The 24,923-nt window shown below is 38.0% G+C and overlaps 2 protein-coding genes across 3 annotated transcripts in view; one reads left to right on the top strand and one right to left on the bottom strand.

Moving 5' to 3' along the window:
* LOC136880949 (cingulin) overlaps positions 1-4,528 on the bottom strand; it is a 139,684-nt gene extending 135,156 nt beyond the window's left edge. Inside the window, exons 1-2 of the mRNA XM_067153488.2 lie at positions 4,211-4,528; positions 3,893-4,079 (exon numbers count right to left, since the gene is read on the bottom strand). Of these exons, the coding sequence (XP_067009589.1) occupies positions 3,893-4,079; positions 4,211-4,503 (480 nt within the window). The 5' untranslated portion in view covers positions 4,504-4,528. The remainder of the gene's footprint in view (positions 1-3,892; positions 4,080-4,210) is intronic.
* Positions 4,529-5,161: 633 nt separating this feature from the next.
* Positions 5,162-24,923, top strand: part of LOC136880948 (proto-oncogene c-Rel) — a 149,795-nt gene continuing 130,033 nt past the window's right edge. Inside the window, exons 1-3 of one of the 2 annotated variants that reach the window (XM_067153486.2) lie at positions 5,162-5,285; positions 15,783-15,863; positions 19,236-19,465. In XM_067153486.2, the coding sequence (XP_067009587.1) occupies positions 15,815-15,863; positions 19,236-19,465 (279 nt within the window). In that variant the 5' untranslated portion in view covers positions 5,162-5,285; positions 15,783-15,814. Of the gene's footprint in view, positions 5,286-15,782; positions 15,864-19,212; positions 19,466-24,923 lie in introns of both variants that reach the window. The other variant, XM_067153487.2, reaches the window with a different exon arrangement.

Below are 24,923 nucleotides of genomic sequence, written 5' to 3'. Positions count from 1 at the left end.
ATGTGGAAGAAATCGATAAAGCATTGAAAAAATTAAGAATAACAAAGCTGCAGGGCAATATATGATTGTGGCGGAATTGTGGAAGGAAGTAGGTAATCTACCAAGACGAAAACTGAGAGGCATACTGGAAAAAATCCAGCAGGAGGAAAGAATCTCAAAGGAGTGGAAGAATGCCCTAATACACCCATTAGATAAGAAAGGAGATAAGAGGAATATCCTTTGTATCACTCACACATAAGATACTATCAACAGCTCTCCAAAACAGGATAGAGGAAATAATAGACTTTTTTAAAATAGGAGAACAGGAAGGCGTATTCAGAAAGGGCAGATTCTGCGCTAAACATATATTTAAGTTGAAAACAATACGAGACAATAACAAGGAACAAAATGTATTTTAAAAAACCGTATGACTCAACAGATAGTATCTCCCTATTGAACATCCTAGAAGAATTCGGAGTTGCCTCAGAGATAACTAAAATAATTAAGCAAACACTCACTTAAACAGGGGCTGCCTGGCCGAGGCGGTAAAGGCGGTTCGCCCGGAAGGACGTGGGTTCGAATCCCCGTCAGGAAGCCCTAAAATTTAAGAAACGAGATTTCCACTTCCGGAGGTGCATATGGTCCTGAGGTTCACTCAGCCTACACCAAAAATGAGTACCAGGTTAATTCCTGGGGGCAAAGGCGGCCGGGCGTAGAGCTAACCACTCAACCCCATCACGTGCCGAGGTTAACAATGGTGGAAGCCTTTACCTTCCACTCCTCCAAGGGCCTTCATGGCCTGTATGGAGGTGACTTTGCTTTGCTTGCTCACTTCAACAAAATCCAACGTGAAATTTATGGGAGCGATCTTAGAAGAATTTAAAATTAAAACCGCTGTTAGGGAGACGGACTTTCTGCAATTATATTTAAGTGCGTTCTGGAAACAAGGTAGTAAGGGCGTGGGAGGTGAAACTCAAAGAAAGAGGATCACATCACGAGGTCAGATTTAGATCAAAATTTAAGGGAGTAGGTACAAATTGCTTGCTTGGCTTTCGCTGACGAAATCTCTGGAAGTACAGAGGCAACATCAGAAAGTCTCAACCTTCTGAAAGAAGTCGCGACGAAAGTTGGATTTCAAATATCTTTTAGAAGACCAAATTCATGACCAACATCAGGAATGCACCTTAAGTGTTAAGAATGGAAGATGGAACAATCGACAAAGTTGACAAATTCAAGTAATTCAAATTGATGTACTAGACAAAGAAGCCAACAAAACAAAAGCGAAAAAATAGAACTAGCACACCACCTGTCTAAGGACACCTATAATCTAAGGACACCTATAATAAGAGGAATATTTCAAATATGTCAAATAAAATTAAAGTCAGACAATACAGTAATGAAGCCAAACAGGCTCTATGCTACGGAATGTATGGTCACCATAAAATCAGGAGAAATGGATGAGATAGAGAAAAAGGAAAGGAAGATTCTGAGAAAAAATTGGGGATCACTCAAAACAGAAAAAGGGAAAGTTTAGGACAGGAAGAACAAAGTTCTCTATAAGAGCGAAGAAAGCGAAAAGATGTCGAATACAATCAGAAAGAGAAGAGTTGCATTTTTTGGCCGCATAATGAGGATGGACAGACTCACCAAGCACATTTTTAAACAGTCAATGCGTCCAATGGATAAAGAAAGACATGGATGAAATGGGGATAACTGAAGACAAAATGAAGGTTTATATACAATTTTAAGGTGATGGCGGTGATTATTGCATTAGGAGGAAGTACAACTAAGCAACCATCGTCTACTAACACGAATCAGAGGGAAAAATGGACGGGATTCGACACTTCGAAAAATGAAGGTATCGGCCAATGAAAGACAAGGACCACGAAGGGCGTGAAAATGCAAGACTCCGTACACCTTAGTTGAGTTCTTCAAAAGTGTGGGCATTGCCAAAAATCTGTACAATGGTTTAGCCGTCTTGGCCATTAACGGCTCTACCCAAATTGATAGAAATCACCTCTATAGTACTGCATTCAAAAAGGATTAACTCCAGAAAACTCTTCATGGTTATACATAGGCCTACATTCAATACTGAAATGTTATTGTATAGGCCTACTTTGTCAGATTTAGGCAGCCTATCATTGTAGGAAGTGCAAATAAATAAATAAATAAATAAATAAATAAATAAATAAATAAATAAATAAATAAATAAATAAATAAATAAATAAATAAATAAATAATACCGTTGGGGTCAGAAAGGAACAAGAGTTAACACAGGGAGGTTGGATATGATAGATGAAAGTGAGGAGCCTAGCACAAGTAAGTGGAAGCAATGCCAGAACTCAGCTAAGGGCCCCGTGGTCACAGCCCACGCTCCCAGTCCCAAGTAAAGAGCCCCTAGCGCCCCTTTTAGTCGCCTCTTAATACAGGCAGGGGAAGTATAGTGATAGGATAGGCATAGTAGATAGATTAAAAAATGGAAGAAAATTGGCAAATGAAATGGAAATTATCCGTCTTGTCTAGTATGTATTACACATTTCACAAGGAGTCATCGAGATTTGAACTCAGGGTACAGAGGTGACAGGCCAACGTATAAACGGATCTTTGTAATTCGGCGTTATGCTGTTGCTGATCATGAATAAATAAATAAATAAATAAATAAATAAATAAATAAATAAATAAATAAATAAATAAATAAATAAACTGGGTCATGATTATCACACTAGGACAGTAGATCAGATATGCATTGGTCAAGTATATTCTTCAAGGTATCAAATAAAAAGCACAGCATATCATAATATAACAAATTGCTGACTGAGTTCAGAAGTACCGGTATTCAATTTTTTCACTATTTAAGAAGCCTATTTTTAGATATTTATTACAAAAATACACATAAGGGTATTAATTATTATTGCCACATTTAAATATAATTGTTAATTATCCCCAGTATACTGCCAATATTGTTGTGATCAACGTATATTACGGTACCGGTATATTGTGAATAAGTTACCGGTATTACATATTTTTTACCATTAATTGTAAAGCCGTAAACTTTAAAGGGCATTCTCTCGCTCGAGCTAAGAGCTTCTTGGGTCAATACTCAGAATAAATAAATAAATAAATAAATAAATAAATAAATAAATAAATAAATAAATAAATAAATAAATAAATAAATAAATAAATAAATACATTTCACATTCAGCATTCCTTACTGCAAATATACAGTAGACACATGCACACGGATACAGTGGTAAGGTGCCGGTGTTTGTATTATGGAGGGTCATGACAATGCGAGACGTTTTTCCGTGTGACTTCATATTCAATTTTTTTTTTTTTCTTACAAGTTGTTTTACGTCGCACCGACACAGATAGGTCTTATGGCGACGATGGGACAGGAAAGGTCTAGGAGCGGGAAGGAAGCAGCCGTGGCCTTAATTAAGGTACAGCCCCACCATTTGCCTGGTGTGAAAATGGGAAACCACGAAAAACCATCTTCAGGGCTGCCGACAGTGGGGTTAAAACCCACTATCTCCCGAATACTGGATTCTGGCCGCACTTAAACGACTGCAGCTATCGAGCTCGGTCAACATTTCTTACAACAGTTGCTTGTTAATATTATTTCCAAAATAATGAAATCCTCAAAATGAAATTCTTACTTCTAGCATATACCGGTACCTACCGATACCTAGTAAAGTTCAATTTGATTAGATTTTCATATAAGTCTATATAAGAGCCAGTAATGCTGATGATATGAACTGAAGGAATGAGTGAAGTGAAAGAACTGCCATCATACAAAAATTAGGTTATGTAAACCTTTATAGAATATGAACTTAAGGATTGCATCGGGAAATTACTGATGAGTTTGTTAGCAAATTTCAACATCTTAAAAGGTAATCGTACACACACTACTTACCTGAGTTCCTAGTTGAGCGATCGTTTTGATCTGTTCTTGAGAATCTTGACGTTTTCGCCGCCAGGCATTCAAAATTAGAGCTTGATATACTCTACGAGCGGCTTGAGCGACATTGATTTCGCCCTTTCCTGAATCATCTTCATCATCATTCTGTAATTCTTTCATCGGCACCGGAGACGGAAGCTTCCTGAAAGAGCAACGAAATATTATGAATAGCTTTTAAAGTCGTTTTACATCTTTTTATGGATAGAAGAGGTTATGCAATACGATGTACTGTGCGTAACTTTGAATGTCTAATTGAAAAGAGCTAAAGTATACCGTCGTTTTGTATATTCCACACGCTTTGGAGTCAGATCCTCCAAAGATGATGCCTTTTTATACTGTGTTTTCCCATTCCAGGAAGAATTCGGCAACGTAAATTTCGAGAAAGTTTCGGCTCTCTTAAGACTTGGAGCAGTAAATTTAGGTGCATCACGACGTTTTGTATCTAGCTTTCTTCCACATGCCCCGAAGAACTGCTTGCGTTCTAATCCAAGCTGCTCGGTGGAACCATCACCACAACCCGAAGTCATGCGAGGAGTTATTGGGCGTTTCGCATGATTTGCAGACATTTCTCAGTTTTAAATGTATGACTCGTATCCAATAGACGTTTCATGCGCATTGCTTGTGACATTGTTGCGACAAAAACAATGCACAAAGACGTAAATAAATTTCGGCTGTTTTAGTATAAAAATATGAACACTCTCTCAAGTATGTCGTATAGTAATAAAGGGTTGTTGTGAGACATTTGTAAACAGGAAAGAGTTGCTAGTCAAAACAATTCGAATTTCCCGCTGAAATGTCGCGCCTAGCCGGCGAGGCGTCGGACATGCTTTCCTCTATGGAGCCCGCAGTTGCGCAGCGGACTCTGTGATAGCTGTGCGCAAGACTCGAAAGCAATGGCATATATAAATCCCGTATCTTCAGCCTGCTTCGGTTTCTCGCAGTTACTTGCAATTCGCGGGCTGCGATAGTCACTTGTTGTATCGCCTTGCATCGTGGTAAATTTGCCTAATTGGTCATGTGACGTGACATCCAATGAAATCTCAGAACATCTATTTCCCAGAAACGTTGTGGTCATCTATTCCCAAAATAATTCGCTTCATTATGTCGCTGTTTAGATGTTGACCTGAACTCGACATCCAGTGAGTGATCACCTGAAAGTAAAGTTCCTAAACAGGCCTATTTTAGAAGATTAATAATAATAATAATCATCATCATAATAGTTATATGAATTTACTAGTGCAGTGGGTAAACTTCAAGACGTTTTCTGTGTGAGACCTTGACAAGTTTTTGCAGTGCAGTGATAGTTAGACACAAGTTGTGTTTTGATTTCAGCAATTCCATGATTGAGGTATGTCATCTCTTCACATTCTATCTTTTTCAGATAGGAAGTGTATGAAAGTGTTTATGAGACTTCAATTTGGAATAAATCACCTGAGCATATGCTGTAAAAGTGAGCGAATGTGTAAAGTTGGGTTTGTATAGGTTAACTGTACTCGGTTGATTTTCATAATTTTATCATTACTCTCATATCTGCATTTTCTTTAAGGACACCTGGCATTAATTATTAGAAGAAGTTCGTTTATCCTCTCGAAATAAATTTGGCAGCTTTAAGCTGTTGAAAGACTAAATGGAACGATTAGGTGTGTAGGTATTATGTTAGTGTTTCAGTTTGCATGTCATAAGGATGTATATTTGCGATCAGTTGTATTTTTTGTGTAATGTATGAAAGCACGACTCTTGCCTGTCATGCATGTAGTTTTCATTATTTGTGGAGATGATGTCTGTCATTGAGAGAGCTGTAATATTTTTGGTGCTTTTAGCTTGCAATTTTGCGAGGTTATATAAGTTTATAAGGGAAAATTTGATATAAATAAGATTTGGTTGCAGAAATGCAGACGAACTGTTTTATGAGATATTATTATGGAGAAAGCTGGGTGATGGTTTAACAAATAGTGTAATTCACTATACTTTTCCCACCCTGTCAATTTGAGTCTGCATTTAAGTTTGATGGTATACAAATGACGAAATATGTGACAATACGAAACATCATGATCCGCAGGAGGATTGTGTGTGTCGGCTGTGCAAGAATCGTTGTGATCGCTATCACCTTCAGGAATGTGGAAAAAGATTGGTGTCTTTGATCAAATTGTGTAGTGATTAACACAGAGAACTACATATAGTGTTCCAAGTGAATATTTATCTATCTCATGGCCATTGGCTGCATTAAATTATATTAAATGTAATGATAAATTTGATCTGCTATTTTGGTTCTTCTTACTTATTGAGGACCAGAATTTCAGCAATTGACGAGTAGGCCTACACAAAATATTTTAGTGTGATTATATTCTCTAGTGTGGCTCAGGCGGTAGCGTGTTGTTGGCCTCTCACCACTGGGTTCCGTGGTTCATATCCCAGTCACTCCATGTGAGATTTGTGCTGGACAAAGCAGAGGCGGAACAGTTTTTTTTTTTTTTGTGGGTACTCCGGTTTTCCCTGTCATCTTTAATTCCAGCAACACTCTCCAATATCATTTCATCTGTCAGTCATTAATCATTGCCCCAGATGAGTGTGACAGGATTTAGCAGCTGGCACAATTCCTATCCTCGCCACAAGATGGGGGCTTCATTCATTCCATCCCTGACCCGGTCACTGACTGGAAAACAGGTTGTAGGTTTTCTATATTCTCCAGTACCGAGCAAGTGGCTGTGCAGTTTGGGTCATGCCGCTGTCGGCTTGCGTTCGGAAGGTAATGGATTCGAACCCCACTGTCGGAAGCCTTTGTTTCCCATTTTCACATCGGGCAAATTCTGGGATTGTACCGTAATTAAGGCCACACTTGCTTCCTTCCCACTCCTAGCCCTTTCCTTCCCATCGTCGCCATAAGACCTGCCCTTTGTCAGTGCGACGTAAAGCAGATTGTAAAAAAATATATATATATTCTCCAGTAATCAGATCATAATCGTCTTTCAGAGGTGAGAAGAAAAATATTGAAAGAAAAGTGTCAGCATATAAGTTAAACGTTAAGCATACTGCTGTTATACCTTAAACACCGAACATTTATACACACAGCCTTCCTCTACATAGAAGGTAAGGCATCAAGTCTATATAATCTGACACTGCGGTTGGCCAATTCGAGTCCCATTGGTTGGGGGGGGGAAATCACCATCAGAATGTTGGCCGGCAGCGTAGGAGAGGTAATAATAATAATAATCGTATGGCCTCAGCTACCGTGTGCAGACATTTCAATTTGACGCCATCTGGCTGTCTGCTCGTCAATTTCGAAGTTCCGTTTTACTCTAGGCCCCCACTAGATGGCAGACCGAGTAAACCGAAACTCTCTTGGGCGTCTATGGCTGAGATTTTTAATGACTTTTGTCGGGTAAACACCAAATGTGTCACCAGAGATCTTTTACATGCCGACATCGTATGACATGGAGTGTCGAATGGACTTTTTTCCGCTCTTCAAAAATCCGACTACCTCTGCCGGGTTTGAACCCGCTATCTTGGGATCCGGAGGCCGACACTCTACCGCTGATCCACAGAGGCAGCTGTAGGAGAGGTGATGGTATACAATTTCTAATCACTAGCCCGCATACCAAAAGCCTTCGGATTCAGTTCCAAACCTCTCATCAGCGTTCATATGCAGTGAGGGCATATGACTCTGTTGGTGGTGATTTGTCTGTCGGATCGGAGTGTTAAGCCATGAGCAGACCCGTTGGTGCTATTTGACAGGAGTAGGTTAAGTGCTAGCACCAGTTTTCATCCTCTCCTTTCCTACCGCCATATCACATCATTCATTTCGTCTCGTTAACTTCTCCGATGAGGTTGATGCCAGAAAGGGCATCCAGTCGTAAAAACGGGCTACACGGATTCATCTTGCTTCACACCTGACCCTGTAGAGATAGACAAAGAAGAAATGAATAATTTTTTTTTTTTTTTACTGTATGTTCTCGAAGAGCGATTTCCATCAAAAGAGTAATGTTATGAAAATGTTGCAAACTTTGGGCTGGGGAAACTTGGGAGTAAGGAGACAAAACTGCTAGATTAAGCAGTATGTTCTGAGCTGTCAGCAGGGAGATGGCATGGAATGATTAGTAGACGAATAAGGTTGAGTGGTTTTTAAAGGTACGAAAGATCCTGATATAAGGTTGGAATTCAAGGGGACAAATTGAAGCATTTAACTTATAGAAAGAGGAATGAGGGACGTGAATAATGTATCAAGGGAAATGTTCAATAAATTTCCAAGTTCTTTGAAATCTTTTAAGAAAGGCCTATTCACAGGGAATTAGCCACTAGGGCGAATGAATGAAATTTAATCAGCTTTATCATTTAACAAGAATATGGTGTGCTACTGGTTGATTTTTAATTGATGTATGGTAGATAGAGACTTCCTTCACTCAGGTTATTTACTGTCCTATCTGTATTGGTATCCCACTGGTGTATGAAGAAGCTGTATTGGCGCTGTAGATTGCAGTGGCCTTTACTAGTTGTTGAGCTGTTATCTGTTATCAAAATCATCAAAAAATGGAAACTAGACAGTTTGTCTTCATAACTGGGGATGTTTCATTGGCGTACTGGTTAACACATCGTTGTCTTAACAGCAGGAGTGAATATGAACACAAATTTTAATACAGTAATGCACAAATAGAGAATTGTAAAGGTGCTTAGTTAACCTTAAAATGATCACCATCAGCATATTTGAGTGCGATATGATAGGTCTATTCATCTTACATGGGTCGGAAATAGCTGGAACAGGTAGCTGGTAATCTGCCTTACACACATCACAAATTCTCATTGGAGGAAGGAAGAGACATGTGGTCCCTTGAAAATTAAGGTATTTAAGAAAGAGTGAAGGGCTATAAAAAGCCTAAAAATTGAAGACTAACATACTATCCGCACACTTTATCTTGATGCATTTACATCCTAGTGCTGAATCGGTCGACCTCGGCGATCTTCGAGATTCATACTGGCAACCTTTGAAACACAAACTGTGAATCGCTTAAGCATCGTTGTGCGACATCTGGCGTAAACTTTACATACTGGTACTGTTGTTGTTTACACATCAAAGTCAAAGTATAGAATTCATGCTAGGAACAAGATTCGCATCGAGAGATATGTTTTATAATGTTATATAATGTGTATGTGACATAGTTGTTGGCTTAAGATGATAACGGTTTAGAAATTTCATATCGATCGATCATATTCTCGATTCAATTCAGATTTCATTTTCATTCAGTTGGCAGCACCAGGCAGCACTATCGATACCGGGACAGCTCCCTCCTTACTCCTCACCCCGTACACAAATGCATCAAGATAAAGTGTGCGAACAGTACCTGTGCCTTGCCTTGACTAGAAGAGGTCAGATATGATAGATACCCTCTGGTTGCTATACGAAATTTAGAGCCCTGGAGTTTGCCCCCTTTGAATGAGGGTATTGTGGATGTAGTCTATCGCCCTCCCCGTAGAGATACTTGTGGTATACTAATGTACTAGTTTTATTTATAAAGTGAGGCCTCTGGATAGGTCATCTAGTGACCTGCATGACCTGCACTTCTGCTTGTGTGGTGGTGATAATGAGTTAGGGAGAGGGTGAAACCTGGTGTTAGCACATAACTTACTGTATGCTAAGGTAAAATATTATTTTAGTCAAATCATCACTGATCGGCATTAGAGTTGTCGCCCTGGTGGCAAATTACCTACCACCATGAATTGTGACTGCTGTTAAGGAACACCCAAACCTGTCAAGAATAGGCCTAATGTCGAGCTCTGTTGACACAGATTGCAGTTGCTGTATCAGACGTACCACCTCCCCCCGATTTAAGCGAGAGACTTCCTATTTTTGGTCCTTCCTCCCTCTCTCTTGATCGCAGAGACTTATCCCAATTTTGTGAACAGATTTAGTATTCCAGTATTTTTTTGAAAATCCCACGTTTTTCCTTGTTCTTTAAGTAGCTGGAGAGAATTGATATTCAGTGGGAACTGTCAAGGCAGATGCAATCAACTGGTGGTGTTCTTTTTATTTTATCATTTCTTCATAGCAGTAGAGTAATTTTTTAGCATATTTATAAAGACAAAAACTCAATTCAGAGCTTTCTGGCAAAATAATTCTGGATAAAACTAAACCTTAAAACCTGTTCAACAAGGACAGTGCTTTGAGCATAAATATAGTTCAGAAATTCATGAAGAGGCGTAAGGCAGTTACAATAGTCATGTATTCTAAAGCTGAGATATATGCAGTCTTTCGGTATTTATGAAATAGGCCTACATGCAATATTTCAGTATTTATAAATAAATTAATAAATAAGAGAAATTACATAGCGTAATTGTGTAGTATTTTTTTTTTGCTAGTTGTTTTACGTCGCACCGACACAGATAGGTCTTACAGCGACGATGGGACAGGAAAGGGCTAGGAGTGGGAAGGAAGCGGCCGTGGCCTTAATTAAGGTACAGCCCCAGCATTTGCCTGGTGTGAAAATGGGAAACCACGGAAAACCATTTTCAGGGCTGCCGACAGTGGGGTTCGAACCTACTATCTCCCAAATACTGGATACTGGCCGCACTTAAGCGACTGCATCTATGGAGCTCAGTAATTGCGTAGTATAATGTGTTAAATATTCTTCAAAATTACGTCATCAATGTTGTGTCGTAACATGTCAGGATATGCCACAACAAAAATCTGATTTTTTACTTTTGAAATTTGGCACATCTGCTGATGGAAACATGAGGCTATTTATGTTTGAACCAAGGAAGTTGGCTGCACGATTTGAGTCACGTAGCTATAAATTTGCATTCAGGAGGTGGTGGGTTCAATCCCCACTGTTGGCAGCCCTAAAGATAGTTTTCTGTTATTTTCACATCAGACAATGCTGGGACTGTACCTTAAATAAGCTCACAGTTGTTCCCTTCCCTGCATGCCCCTGTCCTGACCAATCATCGCTGTAGGACTTTGTGAGTCAGTGCAACGTAAGCAATATTTATCATTGAGGTTTTTTTTAATTTTATTTATTTATTTATTTATTTATTTTTTTTTTTTTTTTAGGTGGGTCTTTATAGTCCATTGTATGTATTGGTAGCTCATATAACCTTTCTTGATTATGTATTATCAAATCCTCAGTGTCAAGGCTCATGTTTGTAGTATCAAAACCCAGTACAATTATTTGAGTTATAAGGTGTTTTAATGCAAGAGGCCTGAATTATATCTGTTTGCGTGTGAAGGAATCCTAGCAGGGTAAAATTCTGGCATAAACAGAGAAAGATGCAGGTAGCTAGTAATAAGGAGGTATCCTAGACTCTGTGACTTTATCTAGGAAATACCTCGAAGGCTAAATTTTAACCATTAAAGATCTATGGGAAACTTAGTTTATTGGGAAATTATAAATTAGTTTTGTGACATTTTCATAGTTGGATAATCTTTAATATTTTGAATTATAAGTATAAACTAACTGCATGTATTATTATGATTACAATAAATTACTTACTCTCTCCCCAGTTCATGGTCATCTGTGATCGAGAGAGAAGACTGTTTCATTCATTCATTCATTCATTCATTCATTGATACTCTCACTACGGTACTTTTCATGAAGGTTGATTGAAGTTAGAATGTGTGTAGAGCTCTCCCTAAATTCTTAATTTCAGATACCGGTATTAATGCAAGGCTTGTGCTAATGGTATATTTTTGCCAAATCTAGGCAGTTCAGACAAAATTCATATCCATGCTCCATTGTGAGCTGTTATCACTCAATACTTAACCAGTTTCATTATACTTTGTTTTTATTTCAAATAAGAAAAAAACTTGATTTATCCACCTATTCATACTATGCAATTCAACCTGTAAGATTGACACAAGTTACATTAACATTGTAGACATGTTTCAACCCTTTTGAACCATCATCAGTACATTAAAATAATTAACAAGTTGACTAAGCTTAAAAAAAATCTCCTTTGGAGAATTACATTGTTGGTGTTTCATTTATTCACAAAGCAATAGATACAGCTACACTGAACACTTCTACAGCCAGCAGACGAATTGGCTAACATAAACTTTGATAATAAAATATAACAAACATAACCAATGAGTGATAAGGTCAGGTGTATATTAAATAACAATAAAATAATAATAATAATGTTACTACTTTTATGGTTTTTGGAGACGCCGAGGTGCCGGAATTTAGTCCTGCAGGAGTGCTTTTACGTGCCAGTAAATCTACTGACACAAGGCTGACGTATTTGAGCACCTTCATATACCACCGGAATGAACCAGGATCGAACCTGCCAAGTTGGGGTCAGAGGGCCTGCGCCCCAACCGTCTGAGCCACTCAGCCTGGCTATTAAATAACAATTGTCCAATCAAAAACCTTGGGAATCCATGTTTATAGCCAATTTGTCGTAGGTCAAGATGGTGGCAAACCTTTTCACATTAACTTAATCTTTAGATATTATTTACCTTGTACTGGAATATAGCTTTACTTGATGAAATGTCAGGCTCATGTCACTTCTGCAGTAATATTGTTAAAGGGAGTTGGGAGGCCAGTTAGAGGGGATTGTGGGATGCTTGTACCGGTGTTTGTAGACATTCAGCTGTTTCTAGATCACCTCATTCTCTATTTTATTGTAAAAATCCAATGTTTCAGTTTTTCTCTTCCTGTTTTATAGTTAATGTATGATAAATAGACAAGATGCCAAGAAACTAGGAAGGAGAAGAATGTCAGTGGTGAACAAAGTGAAGAGGGGAAGACACCAGGCTACCAAACAGTTGGCCTGGGGCAGGAACAGATGGAGAGAGCTTTGGTGCCAATGGGCAGAACACCTCATGATGATGATGGTGACCAGTAGTTGATCTGACACTGTATGCAAATGATTCAGTAACATAACAAGACATGTATATTGATCATTCTGTCATTCCAATTTCCTATCAAACCGAAGTGAGTACGCCTCTGCTTCCCTCATGGCCATTAAGACTGCTCCTCACATCAGTCGTACTGCCCCACCATAAGTGGTAGAAGAGTGGTCAGACATATAGGTGTGTAGTGTGATTTGATTTTTTTGTAGGCCTCGAAAGGGCACATTAACTTGGGAAAGTCATTGAAGATCTGAAGTGGTGTGAACTGGCATTGTACTGTTCACAGTAATACCAGCCTACATCCCATCCTGATTTGGCACCAGCTAATATCCATCCTCGTGGGCCACTGAAGAATTAAGAAATGACTCTAGTGTTCAATGGGCTGTGATGTCCTGACATCAAGTGTTGACTTAAGACAGGCGTGGGAACTGTTCCTCCAGGAGCTTATTACTGTGACAGTGAGGTTTAAGCAGAGCCTGACACTGCCAGCTTGTGATCAACTGTTTTTTCTCCTCCAACCCTTGCGCATGTTCTGGGATTTTGTTCTTGGGAACGTCCATCACTCACTCAGGAAGATGATAGCATATGGATTAAAGGAATCTGGTTTGGAGGCACATGAGGAAATTCATTGTCTTGCTACAGGAGGTTGTGTACGTCAACTGGACAGAAAAAAAAGTGCTGTTGTAATTGATCCAACAGGTTTGAGGATAATGCTGAGCAGCCACATACAAGTATATAAGAGCCCACAGTTCCCTACCTGAAGGTAAAATACACTGTTAGTGGGAATATCAACGTTATAGGATAGGTGTCAAAGGAACTATTCCGAAATTTTTAGCGGATAATTTCAAACTAGAAAATTTAATATTGATGTAGTTATTACTACATTGAAAGGTTCAGTAACCTTAATTCAAAACCACTTATACCACCAGAATTAGAGAGGAATTATCACGATAATTAGCGCTGAAATGTATAATTTTAATTTATGTAATTTATTATACTTTGTCAACTGGCAACAACTAACAATAACAACATACACAAGAAGGTTAAACAGAATGACATAAAACAGCAAAAGTAAAATTAACACAGATACAACCAGTTGTTGACAATCTTTGATTACTATTCAGTGGAAAAACAGTAATTGTCAGGTAAAAAAGGTTATCACATAACCTATTCCATGAACATGGTTTTTCAGTTCCTCTCTGAATCATTTTTTTGACCCGTAAAGTTGTACCTTCATCTCTACCCCCATCCCCCACCCCAATTAGTGGCAGCATGGACTGTTGATTCTGTTATTTTGTTTCTTGAAACAAGTTATTCAACACCACCAACCACGAGGATTATGTATAAAATTGAGCGTATTATTATAGTGTGTGTTTCTGTTGAAATTTAAGGATGATTTCCATAGCACCTTTCCATACAGTTAGTTATCGGCTCTAGGTCGTAAATTTTCATACGACCAAGTCTGTTTCCCTATTGTTCACTTTGTCTATAAAAGGTATAGCATATTGGCACTGCTTTGTGCTTATCACAGAATCGTTTACAGTGGTGTGACAATGGTGAACTAGCTAGAGAGGTGCTGTTTCTGACTGATGAGTCCCAACAGCACCAGGGCAAAACACTGGTACTTTTATGATTGAGCTATCTGAATTTATTTAAGAATGAAGTCTGTCTTGCTCCTGTGGTCACCACTGGCATATGTAATGAGGTGGCTGGTACGTTTAAAAAAAAAAAAAAGTATCACTGATAACAAGATCATTAGTTTCAGCAAAGTCGAAGACTCATCAGCCTTCATCATTCCATGAACTAAAATCATTGCCCCTGTGGCTTCCAACATGCCATTGAGGTCACCAAAGAGAATTAAAAAAAATACTTTGAACTTACTGATATTTGATCAAAATCTCTTTATTTGCAAATGAGGTGTCTACCTTGGTGGCAAATGGTACACTAAAATACATTGTCAAGCACTAAATATTAAATTAACAAGAGAAGAAAATGTTTCTATAATACAATATTATACAATTTACGCTAACAATGTTTTCTATTAAACACACAGCTCATCCTTAATAAATTTATATTGTTTACAAAATTCTACTTATAATATCTCCTGTACTACTGCAAAATTAATAAAGCATACTAGAAGCTTAGCTGCATGATTTTAATTATTGTGGTTGGCTGTTGTGTTGATATGAAATGCAATGTTTTTGAAGTAATACATATATTTAACCATTAGATAAATTTATGAATAACTGAGTTTGGGTGTGATTTTGAATAACAATTACATGGAGAGATTGTGTTTCTGCGATTGTGTTATTGTTTTTAATGCAAAGGTGTGACTACGATGCTGTAATGCAGTGTTTCTCAATCTTTTCCAACTGCCTTCCCTCAACTCTAACCATTTTTACAAATATTTTCTTTCAGAAAACTTATTTTTGAGAATAATGTAGATTAAATAAACAAACTTGAAACTAAATTAATTAATTAAATTAATTAATGATTTCCACTCTCATTAATTTACCTGCATATTTTGAAAAGCAACAATTTGTCTTAAAAACTTAAACCTATGCTTCAGCACATAGACACATGGAGATAAAACTGGAAGAGACGTGTTGGGAGAGTGGACAGGATGATACAGAAGCAAACCATGCAGTATATGCCCACTGGGAAAAGATCTATTGGACGTCAGAAGAAAAGATGGACTGGGACTTTAACAGGACCAGATGGTTTCATACTTGGCTGCAGGATGATGAATTTAAATATACGGGATCAGTCAGTTCTTTTCATTCTTAGCATCCATTTTTCTTCCCATAAGTTTTAATGCCATATATATATATATATATATATATATATTAATTTCTCTATATTATCAGGTCAGTTCTTTTTTTCTTTCTTTCCTTTTTTGTCTGAGTAAATTGTCTGCCCCCCCCCCCCCCCCAATTTGCAAACCACAACTGTAATAGATGTAATTGTTCTGAAAGTAACTAATTGTATGTTGATATGCTATTTCAGATGCAGGTTCTTGTGTTCCTGGCCTAGGAGGTATGGACCATGACCAGGCTGGTCAGGGAGGTCTTAACATAAGTGATGTTAGTAAGTATGCTACAAGTTATTTAGATTATTGGAGGAAATTTTCTAAATAATACTAGGGACTGTATTCCAAACATTACGGTATTGATGGGTGATAATATATCTTGGATTTTTTATTTACATAGAATGGAAATGTCCAATCAAATCTTTGGCTTGTTTCTTGAAATGTTATATTTATACCTATCACAGATTTGCATGAAATAGTTGGATATATGGTTCTTGAAAAATTTATTAGGGCATGTAATGAACCAGTTATGACACACTGAAGCACATTGTTAATAGTCAATTTTGCAAAATTATTGAAGCAAAATCTTAATTATTTAAATATGAGCAAAAAACCTTTACAGTTTTATGTATTATTCACTATTCCCATGATTTCTGTTAAAGATGAAGCTTAGTTTCTGGATTTAGACCTTAATATGTAAGCTCCCTCTTTGGATCAGTGGCCTCTGGATTGCAGAAGTAGTCAGTTTTTAAAGGGAACAAAAATGTTCATTCAGCACTCCATGTCTTACGATGTCGGCAGCATTTGGTGTTTACCCGACTAAATTAATTATTACAGGTTATGAATGCCATTCCGTATTAACGGTTGAACTCTTACAACAAGATAATTTATTATAATCCTCCCATTTAGTATAACATCTAATAAGATGGCGTCTTTTTACCCCAAACCGGTAAGAGCTACAGAAAGTTCTAAACAACCTTCACAATTGGGCAGTTGATAACAATCTCAACATAAACCACAGAAAGACAGTGTATATGGCTTTCCGAAAAGGGGGAAAACTAGCAATGGAAAACAAAATTACTCTCGGCGAAGAAGAACACACGTCGGTCAATACCTACAAATACCTCGGCGTCACCCTGCAGACAACGTGCCACTCTTTCAGACACCACATAAAGGAACGAGTAACAGCTGCCATCAGAGGAATATACGATCTGAAGAACATAACCAAACTCTCACTACAAACAGCAATGACACTCTTCCACGCCAAAATAACTCCCGCTATCTCATACGGCCTAGAGATAATATGGGAAAGGCTAACCACAACAGACCTCACCACGATAGAAAAAGTGAAAGCACGATTCCTTAAGAGAGCACTGGGCGTGGCAAGATCGTCACCGTCCAGACTAGTCTATGAATTAGCAAGGGAACCTTTCTATTTAGAAGACCTCCGATTCAAACTACACCTGCCATCTGCCCTGCAAATGGAGAAGGTACTTGAGCAGAAGCATCTGAAGCAACAGGACATACCACTGGATTTTTACGCAACGGAAGCAATGACCGATAGACGATGGACACAGGAAAATCAGGAACTAAGAAACGTAATCACTAGACTCGTCGTACACGGCTTCCATCACAAAATTTGCAAAAAACATAAAATATCACAAACCGAACAAAGAATGTATATGTTCTCTGTGTGAGAATCCTTGCGACAAATACCACATAACACTGTGTAGTAAAAGGGAAAAGAGCATAATTGACTGTAGCAAAGACTAAACCGCCTCGAGCATCTGTAAATCGTAGTATGTTGTGTGACAATATTTCATGCTTTCTTTGTAACCTTGAAACCTATTGTATCCCATTATATGGCCATCTGGCTGCAATAAATTATTAGTTATTATTATTTTTACCCATACATGTTTCAACTCTCTAGAGTCATCCTCAGTGGGTTAACATAAATTACAAAAACATGTTACTAATAGTATGCTGTTATTACATTGTCACTGATAAATTCCATTTTACTTAATATAGTATCTAAAAGAGTCCGTCTTGGTGTTGTCTTAGTTGACATAACTGGTAAAACACATAAACAACTGTTGTGAGGTTGGAAGTTCTCTTGTCTAAAATTTTAAATATAACACATTAGTGTTTGATATAAGCATAAAATGTTAGTCTTTGATAAATTGTATATTTAAGTTCGATCACACTCGTCACACTTCCTCCTTCTTCCAGTTTCCCGATGATCCTTACCTGTGTGCAGTCATCTAAATGTTGTCACCGGGCCACGTTGTCATAAATATCACCACCATAGTGCATCGTGACAGCTTGCTGATTGACTCACACTGTCTTGTGCCGTTCCTTCAACTGCCTCGTTTTGTGAAGCCAGACCCATTTGGTGCTATAGTTGCGCTGACCTCATATTTTAAACATGATGAAAGAATATTTTTTAAACATGAATTTATCCATTTCCTACAGAGTGCCATAGAAATGATTTTTTATTTTATTTTTTATTTTGCTAGTTGCTTTACGTCGCACCAACACAGATCGGGCTTATGGCGACGATGGGACAGGAAAGGGCTAGGAGTGGGGAGGAAGCGGCCGTGGCCTTAATTAAGGTATAGCCCCAGCATTTGCCTGGTGTGAAAATGGGAAACCACGGAAAACCATTTTCAGGGCTGCCGATAGTGGGGTTCGAACCTACTATCTCCCGAATACTGGATACTGGCTGCACTTAAGCGACTGCAGCTATCAAGCTCAGTATAGAAATGATTGTCATGGTCTGAATCAAATATTTTTATTATTTAAATCACAGGTTTTTGCTTCTTTTTTTTCTTTTTTTTTTTTTAAAATGTCAGTCTAATTATGCACAAGCATAATGAAGTACTGTAGAGCAATGAGCAAAATGTCATTTCTCAATTTATGATAACCATTGTATCATCAGGTGTAGAAAGATTTTTTTTTTTTTTAACTTTTGGTATAGTGCATCACAAATTAGGAATAAATTAGGGACAGAAAGCTTTCAGATTGGTATTTGTAATAAAACTGTTACACACACACACACACACACTGTTGTCTTTACTAATATTAATGACGGATTGATATAAATAAAATTATTAGTTTTGTCACTTTTAATGTACTTTCAATTTTCATAAACAAACGTAGGCCCTAATACACAGATTAAATTGAAATAAATTGCAAATATAAAATTATCAGTTAGTAAAACCACTGATTTAAGTTTAAAAATCTGATTTATTTGATTTCAAAGATTGTTTTACTTAAACAACCTGTATTTATCACTTACCTGGTCCTGTCTACATATGTAAGATACTTTGTGCATTATTCCTGTTGCCCTCTTTGAGTTTGTTTTGTAGTAGATTGTATAAGCTACTGTGTGATAGAAAACGCTTCCAAGTTGCATCCTCCTGCTGTTGACTGTCTTCACTCTCTCATTAATTCACTTCCTAACTGCTTGAAGTTCCACACAATTTCCTTCTCACTTTCATCTTTCAACATTGTTTTAAGCTTTTTATAATTTTGTGCTTTTTATTTTTAGTTTTATTCTTTATGTAAACCCACCTTTGTTTTGCTTGTTGCCACAATTAACACTAACCACTATGAACAACACTGTAGGGGTGTTTTACCATTTGGCGCAGTTGAAGTCATCCAGACAACCGACCCGGAGTTTGCTGACACCAGTTATAGAATGTACTCCGGTGGAGGCAGCACCATGGATGACTCATGGAAACATCAAGCATATGTCAAGATTATCGAACAGCCAGCATCAAAGGCTCTACGGTTTCGTTACGAGTGCGAAGGAAGGTCGGCGGGTAGCATTCCTGGTGTGAGCAGCACTCCTGAGAACAAGACATTTCCGAGCATACAAGTGAGTGTGATTCTATTTCTTTGAGTTTCACTTGAACATACTCTATGGTGATTTCTCTGAATCCATGACATCTTTTTTTATATAACTGAGAGTTAATTGGCTACCTCATGCCCGGTTTCTGGAACGTGAGATATCGAACCAATAGGGGTATCGAATGGTTAACTTGTGTTTTGGCGTTGCACGAACGTAAGATGCATCTATCGGTTCGATAAATCGCCTGCTAAATTAGAGGGCCCGGACCAGGAGATATCTATTTGTTAACTTGGTGACGCATGCGCAGTACTTCAGTATCAGCAGCTAACATTGTGTTTGTTAAAATTTTCTATGGCTATCTCATCTTCTTCTGACGAAGAAATTGTAGAAATGGTCAACATTACAGAATGACCACGATTATATCATCGTTGGCCTGATGTTCTAATGAAGTATAGTGAAAATGAATTCAAAGACAGATTGAGACTAAACAAATATACTGGCATAGGTTTGGTAGAGGTTACAGGTGACAATTTGCGTCCTGTGACAAATAATTTTCCATTGTACCCTGTTCATCGAATATTAATTACGATACCCTTTAAGACTCGGTACTACTGAGTCTTAACTGTGACTGCATTTGTGTCCATAAAAGCACTGGTTACAGTAACTGAGTATAACAGATAATTACACATTTATCCTAGTAGGCCTACTGTAGGCCTACTTGCATTGACAGTGAACATATACCGGTACTTTTTATCGTGGGATTGCTTTTAATTAACGATATTACATTACAAGGAACTAGCAGGTTATATAATTATGTTAATTACCTGATATATATCGTTACACTGTGGTCAAACAGTGTTCATCTTTTGGAATAACAGGGAAGAGATACCGGTACGGTATACTTGTAAGGCTCAGTGCAAACAGGATCGCGCGTGACACGTGCTATTGGTGTGCATATTTCATTAGAAATCCTCAAACAATATCAAATTCTTCTGACAATCCTTAAACACTACGAAACTGTCACCCATGTCTGGAAGAACTAGTCGAATACAAATTTCTTGCTGCATGGCAAAGAGGGGAAAATAGGGGCTGCACAGAAAGCTCAAATACGATGCATTACTTTTGCTCATGTGCCCGGCAATCTAGGGAACAAATCTAATGCACAAAAACAAAGCAGTACGAGGGGTGGCATCTAGTGTGTATTTATGAAACTTGCTCAGTGGGCCAATAGTTGACAGTTCGATAAGTTAGCTGCTATTCCGATGTGCAATGCAGCGAAGATCTATCGAGTCGACAGCTGTAACAAAGCAATAGCTATCGGAAAGATATCTCACCATTCCAGAAACTGGGCATCAGTGTATCAGATATACTATTGCAATTTACTGACACTTTTGTAAGCCAAGGACAACACTGTTCAGACTCATGACACAAATAAAGACTAGCACTAAAACAAATTAATAAGGGTAAGATACAGGTTGTCCTAGATTACAATGTTAAAGTCTAGGACAAAAATAAAAAATCTTAGAAACTACGAGGGCAAGTCAGTAAGTATCTGCAGTCAATTTTTATAGTTTACTACAATAAGAGTACACACTTTTTATTGATATCATTTTTCAATGCACATGGTCCACCGTTTCACAAGCTTTCTGACACCCTCTGCAAAAAAGGTTTTCGGTTGCGCAGCAAGTACCATTATGCACCACTTCCTTCACCTGTTGATCGGAGCTAATGTGCATATGGTTTACCATGCCATCAAGAGTCACTTCTCTGTTATTCAGGATCATATCACGCACTTGTTCAGTATTGGCAGTCTACTGGTAAACACTTCGCTGTGGCAAAACATTGTCCCAGTATTGTGCTGAAAGTCTTTGATGAATTTCCGCTCCTGGTACACCCTCAGACCACATAAAACTGATTGCGGAACATTGTTCTTCCTTGGTGCAAACGGAGAGTGGCGCTGTCATCTTTACATTGCAACAGCAGAAGCTGTACTGATCTGATAATGCTGAAAGCTACCACAGATGTAGACAACGGTGCCATCTAGCGGCTGGTGAGCACACAACGCCATAGAGCCAACCTAAAGACAATTAGAGCAAAATTGCAGATACTTATTGACTTGCCTACGTACAATTTAGAGATCGGGTGTAAATAGTGATTAGGCATAATTGTGATATTGAAGGTTATAAATTCATTGTAACAAATTCATGCATTTATCAAAATAATTTGGACTTCAGTAAATGATTACTCTGTCCCCAGTTCCTGGCGATCTGGAACTAGGGGATGGGAGTATTCTATTGACATTGAGAAATGAAATTTTCTATTTTCAAATAAAACATTACCTGTTTACTCATAATAAGAGAACAGATCTTACATGGGGGATTTGTCTTTTTAACATTTCTCAATGGCTTATGATATTTTTGTTCATTATTATATTTTACTAATATGGAAGCCTGTCTTCGACAGCTAAAATTATGTGACAAGTAATTTAATATTTGAAACGAATGTCTTAACTGTATGACAAGTGCGCACTGCATATGCCATGCAATAATGCCGGCCACAACCAAGTACATATTTGACCAGTAAATAACCTCTGGGGAGTAAGAAATTTTTTTCTTAACACATGGGTGACGGGCCCCGAGAAATTTCGTAGTACGCTCGCCAGCGGTAGGTGATGGGCCCCAAGAAATCTCGGTTTTATTCACGACATTGTTTTCGGTCTTTCTCTGACATCTCTTGACCACATATTGAACTATTTCGGACTTGCACATTGAGTACAATAAATCGTAGATGTATATCTGCCACTTTTCTTTTATTCACGGCCTCTTTTATTCTTTGATTTTGTTTCGAAACGTTGACATTCTTTTTGCCGGTTCAGTCAATGACCGCGGAATGCGGTGTTAGCTAACGATGATATTTTAGAAGAATTATGTGCCGATAATCGTTCAGATGGATATAGTAATAGTGAATTAGTGGAAACTGAATGTGAGAGTTGTAGTGGAATTGATATTCAAGCCTATGCACCCCGTAATTTACCTAGTGTGCTTATTTATTCGTGACTCTGACGACGACAACGATGTAAACATTAATGATGTGTTAGGAATTGACGCTGAAGATGGTTTTGTAAAGGCAGATCCACCAACTTTAAAGATAAAATCTTGACTGGTTTAATATTTATGCACATTTTTTATAATCAAGTGCACCCTAGTATGCTCAGTAGAAAAATGTCCGGTCCACAGGGTATGTGACAAGCTCAAGCATCCGGTCAGCAATGTGTTAAAAATTACAATAAACTTATTTATTACAACTTTGAGAGACACATGAAAAGACATTTTGGATCAAGAAAACACTGTCATTTCAAAACTTTTTAAATTTATCACCTTCAATAATCTCTTTATTTGGTTCATCATAATATCATCACTTGTATCCAAAAACTCCATAGCATCACTTGTAATTTACAAAAGAAGGAACATTCACAGTTCTATTTACGAAAACCAAAAATATTTATAGCTATGAGAGCACAAACTACTATACACATTGGCAGCAATCGTAACACTGCTGTAACCTGTTCGTAAAATTGCCCACCCCACAAGAAATAGCTCGAAGTCATGCAGTAATGAAATAGCTTAGTAATGTCCTCAGGGAACAGATGCTCAATGAGGGATATGACAGAATCAATCGGCACTTCAGTGAACGAGGATTCCACATCAAAACCCACCAGAAGTGCATTGGGTTGAAGGGTTATGGTTGATAACTTATTGCCGAAATACAGCGTCCCTAATGTATGACTCAGTACGTCCTATATGTGGCTGAAGCGACTTGCTTAGGTATTTAGACAAAGCATACGTGGGAGAACCTATCACACTAACAATTTTTCTGAGGGAAACGTTGTCTTTATGGATTTTAGGAAGTCCTAATCTAACTGGCACTGCATCCTCCAGAGTCAGATATTTAGCCTCTTTTGAAATTGAGGATTGCCTTAAGAGTTTCACAGTGGCATTGGACATACGAGTGGTAGGGTCACGATAGCTCTGTCTAGAAACAGGCTCTGACAACATAGCAGGGATCTTATACTCGTCAGTGTCCATTGCCACTGTTGCATTACCCTTATCAGGTGAGAGAATGATCAGTTCATGGTCATCTTTAAGTTCTTTTAGAGCTCTCCTCTTGCTTCTAGTTAAATTAGGCACGGGTACAGCAGCAGACCTTATAAGCCTCGCACATTTCTATCATACTGTACTTCTTCGGCCTCGTCCGCTTCATCCGTAGATAGTTTGTGGGTGGCTGCCATCGAGCCACCTGGTGACAAACGAGCATACCACTGCATTTCTCCAATGGTAAAATATTCTTAAATTTAAACCCTCGTTATTGTAGAAAACTTCCTCGTGAAGAGTAGAGATTTTCCTTTGAAGACGCGGAGCAAAGTTCTCTGCAGAACGTTAAGAGTTTCCCCTAGTTTAGTTCAGTATCTCACACTTGCACACTTTTAACACTTATTATTTACAGAAGTTGGAAAGAATAGTTGAAGATAAGTTGGGAGAAGATCAGTTTGCTTCAAAAGAAATGTAGGAACACGTGAAGCAATCCTAACTTTACGTTTGTTTTTAGAAGATAGAATTAAAGAAGACAAGTCCATGTACATGGCATTCGTAGATCTAGAAAAGGCATTCAATAAAATTGAATTGACAAAGCTATTTGAAATTCTGAAGATGATTGGGATCAGATGCCTAAAAAAAAATGTCTACAATCTGTACAAAAATCAGTCTGCAGTGATAAGAAGCAAAGGCTATGAAAAAAACCCCCACCTTTTCAGTGTGTATATGGAACAGGCCGTAAAGGAAATCAGAGGAATTTGGAAAGGAAATCTCAAGCCAAGGAGAGAAAATTAAAAACTCTAAGATTTGTCAGTGATATTGTTATTTGAGTTTGCAGAAGATATGGAGAAATTGCTGAATGTTATGAACGCAGCCTTTGAGAAGAAGTACAAGATGAAAATAAATAAATCCAGAACAAAGGCAATGGTGTACACTCAAAGTCGAGTGGTGCAGGAAATAAAAGTAGATGCATATTGTTGCTTGGGTAGTAGAATAATGATTGCAGAAGTAATGAGGACATAAAATGCACACTAGCGCAAGTAAAGAAAGCCTTTCTTAAGAAAATTGCTTACTTCCAACATTGGCATTGCAATTAGGAAGATGTTTTTGAAGTCTTTCCTTTGGAGGTTGGCATTATATGGAAGTGAAACATGGACAGTTATTAGCTCAGAAAGAAAGAGAACAGAAGCTTTTGAAAGTGTTACTGAAAAATGATGAAGATACCTACAGTACAACATTGAATTCATACACGCCGCCTCATTATAGACCGGTTCGGCACTTGGTCTGAAGTCTGTGAATTAAATAAACGCCTTCACAATTCTCTGTTTGCAGCTAATTCTGGCCTCATTTAGTCTACTCCTCTCATCTTTACATCATTAAAATTGAGTCTAACC

The sequence above is a fragment of the Anabrus simplex genome, chromosome 9, assembly GCF_040414725.1.
Source record: "Anabrus simplex isolate iqAnaSimp1 chromosome 9, ASM4041472v1, whole genome shotgun sequence".
Classification (NCBI taxonomy): domain Eukaryota; kingdom Metazoa; phylum Arthropoda; class Insecta; order Orthoptera; family Tettigoniidae; genus Anabrus; species Anabrus simplex.
Note: the sequence above shows the minus strand (reverse complement) of the source record. Positions and strands in the feature narration are given on the sequence as shown.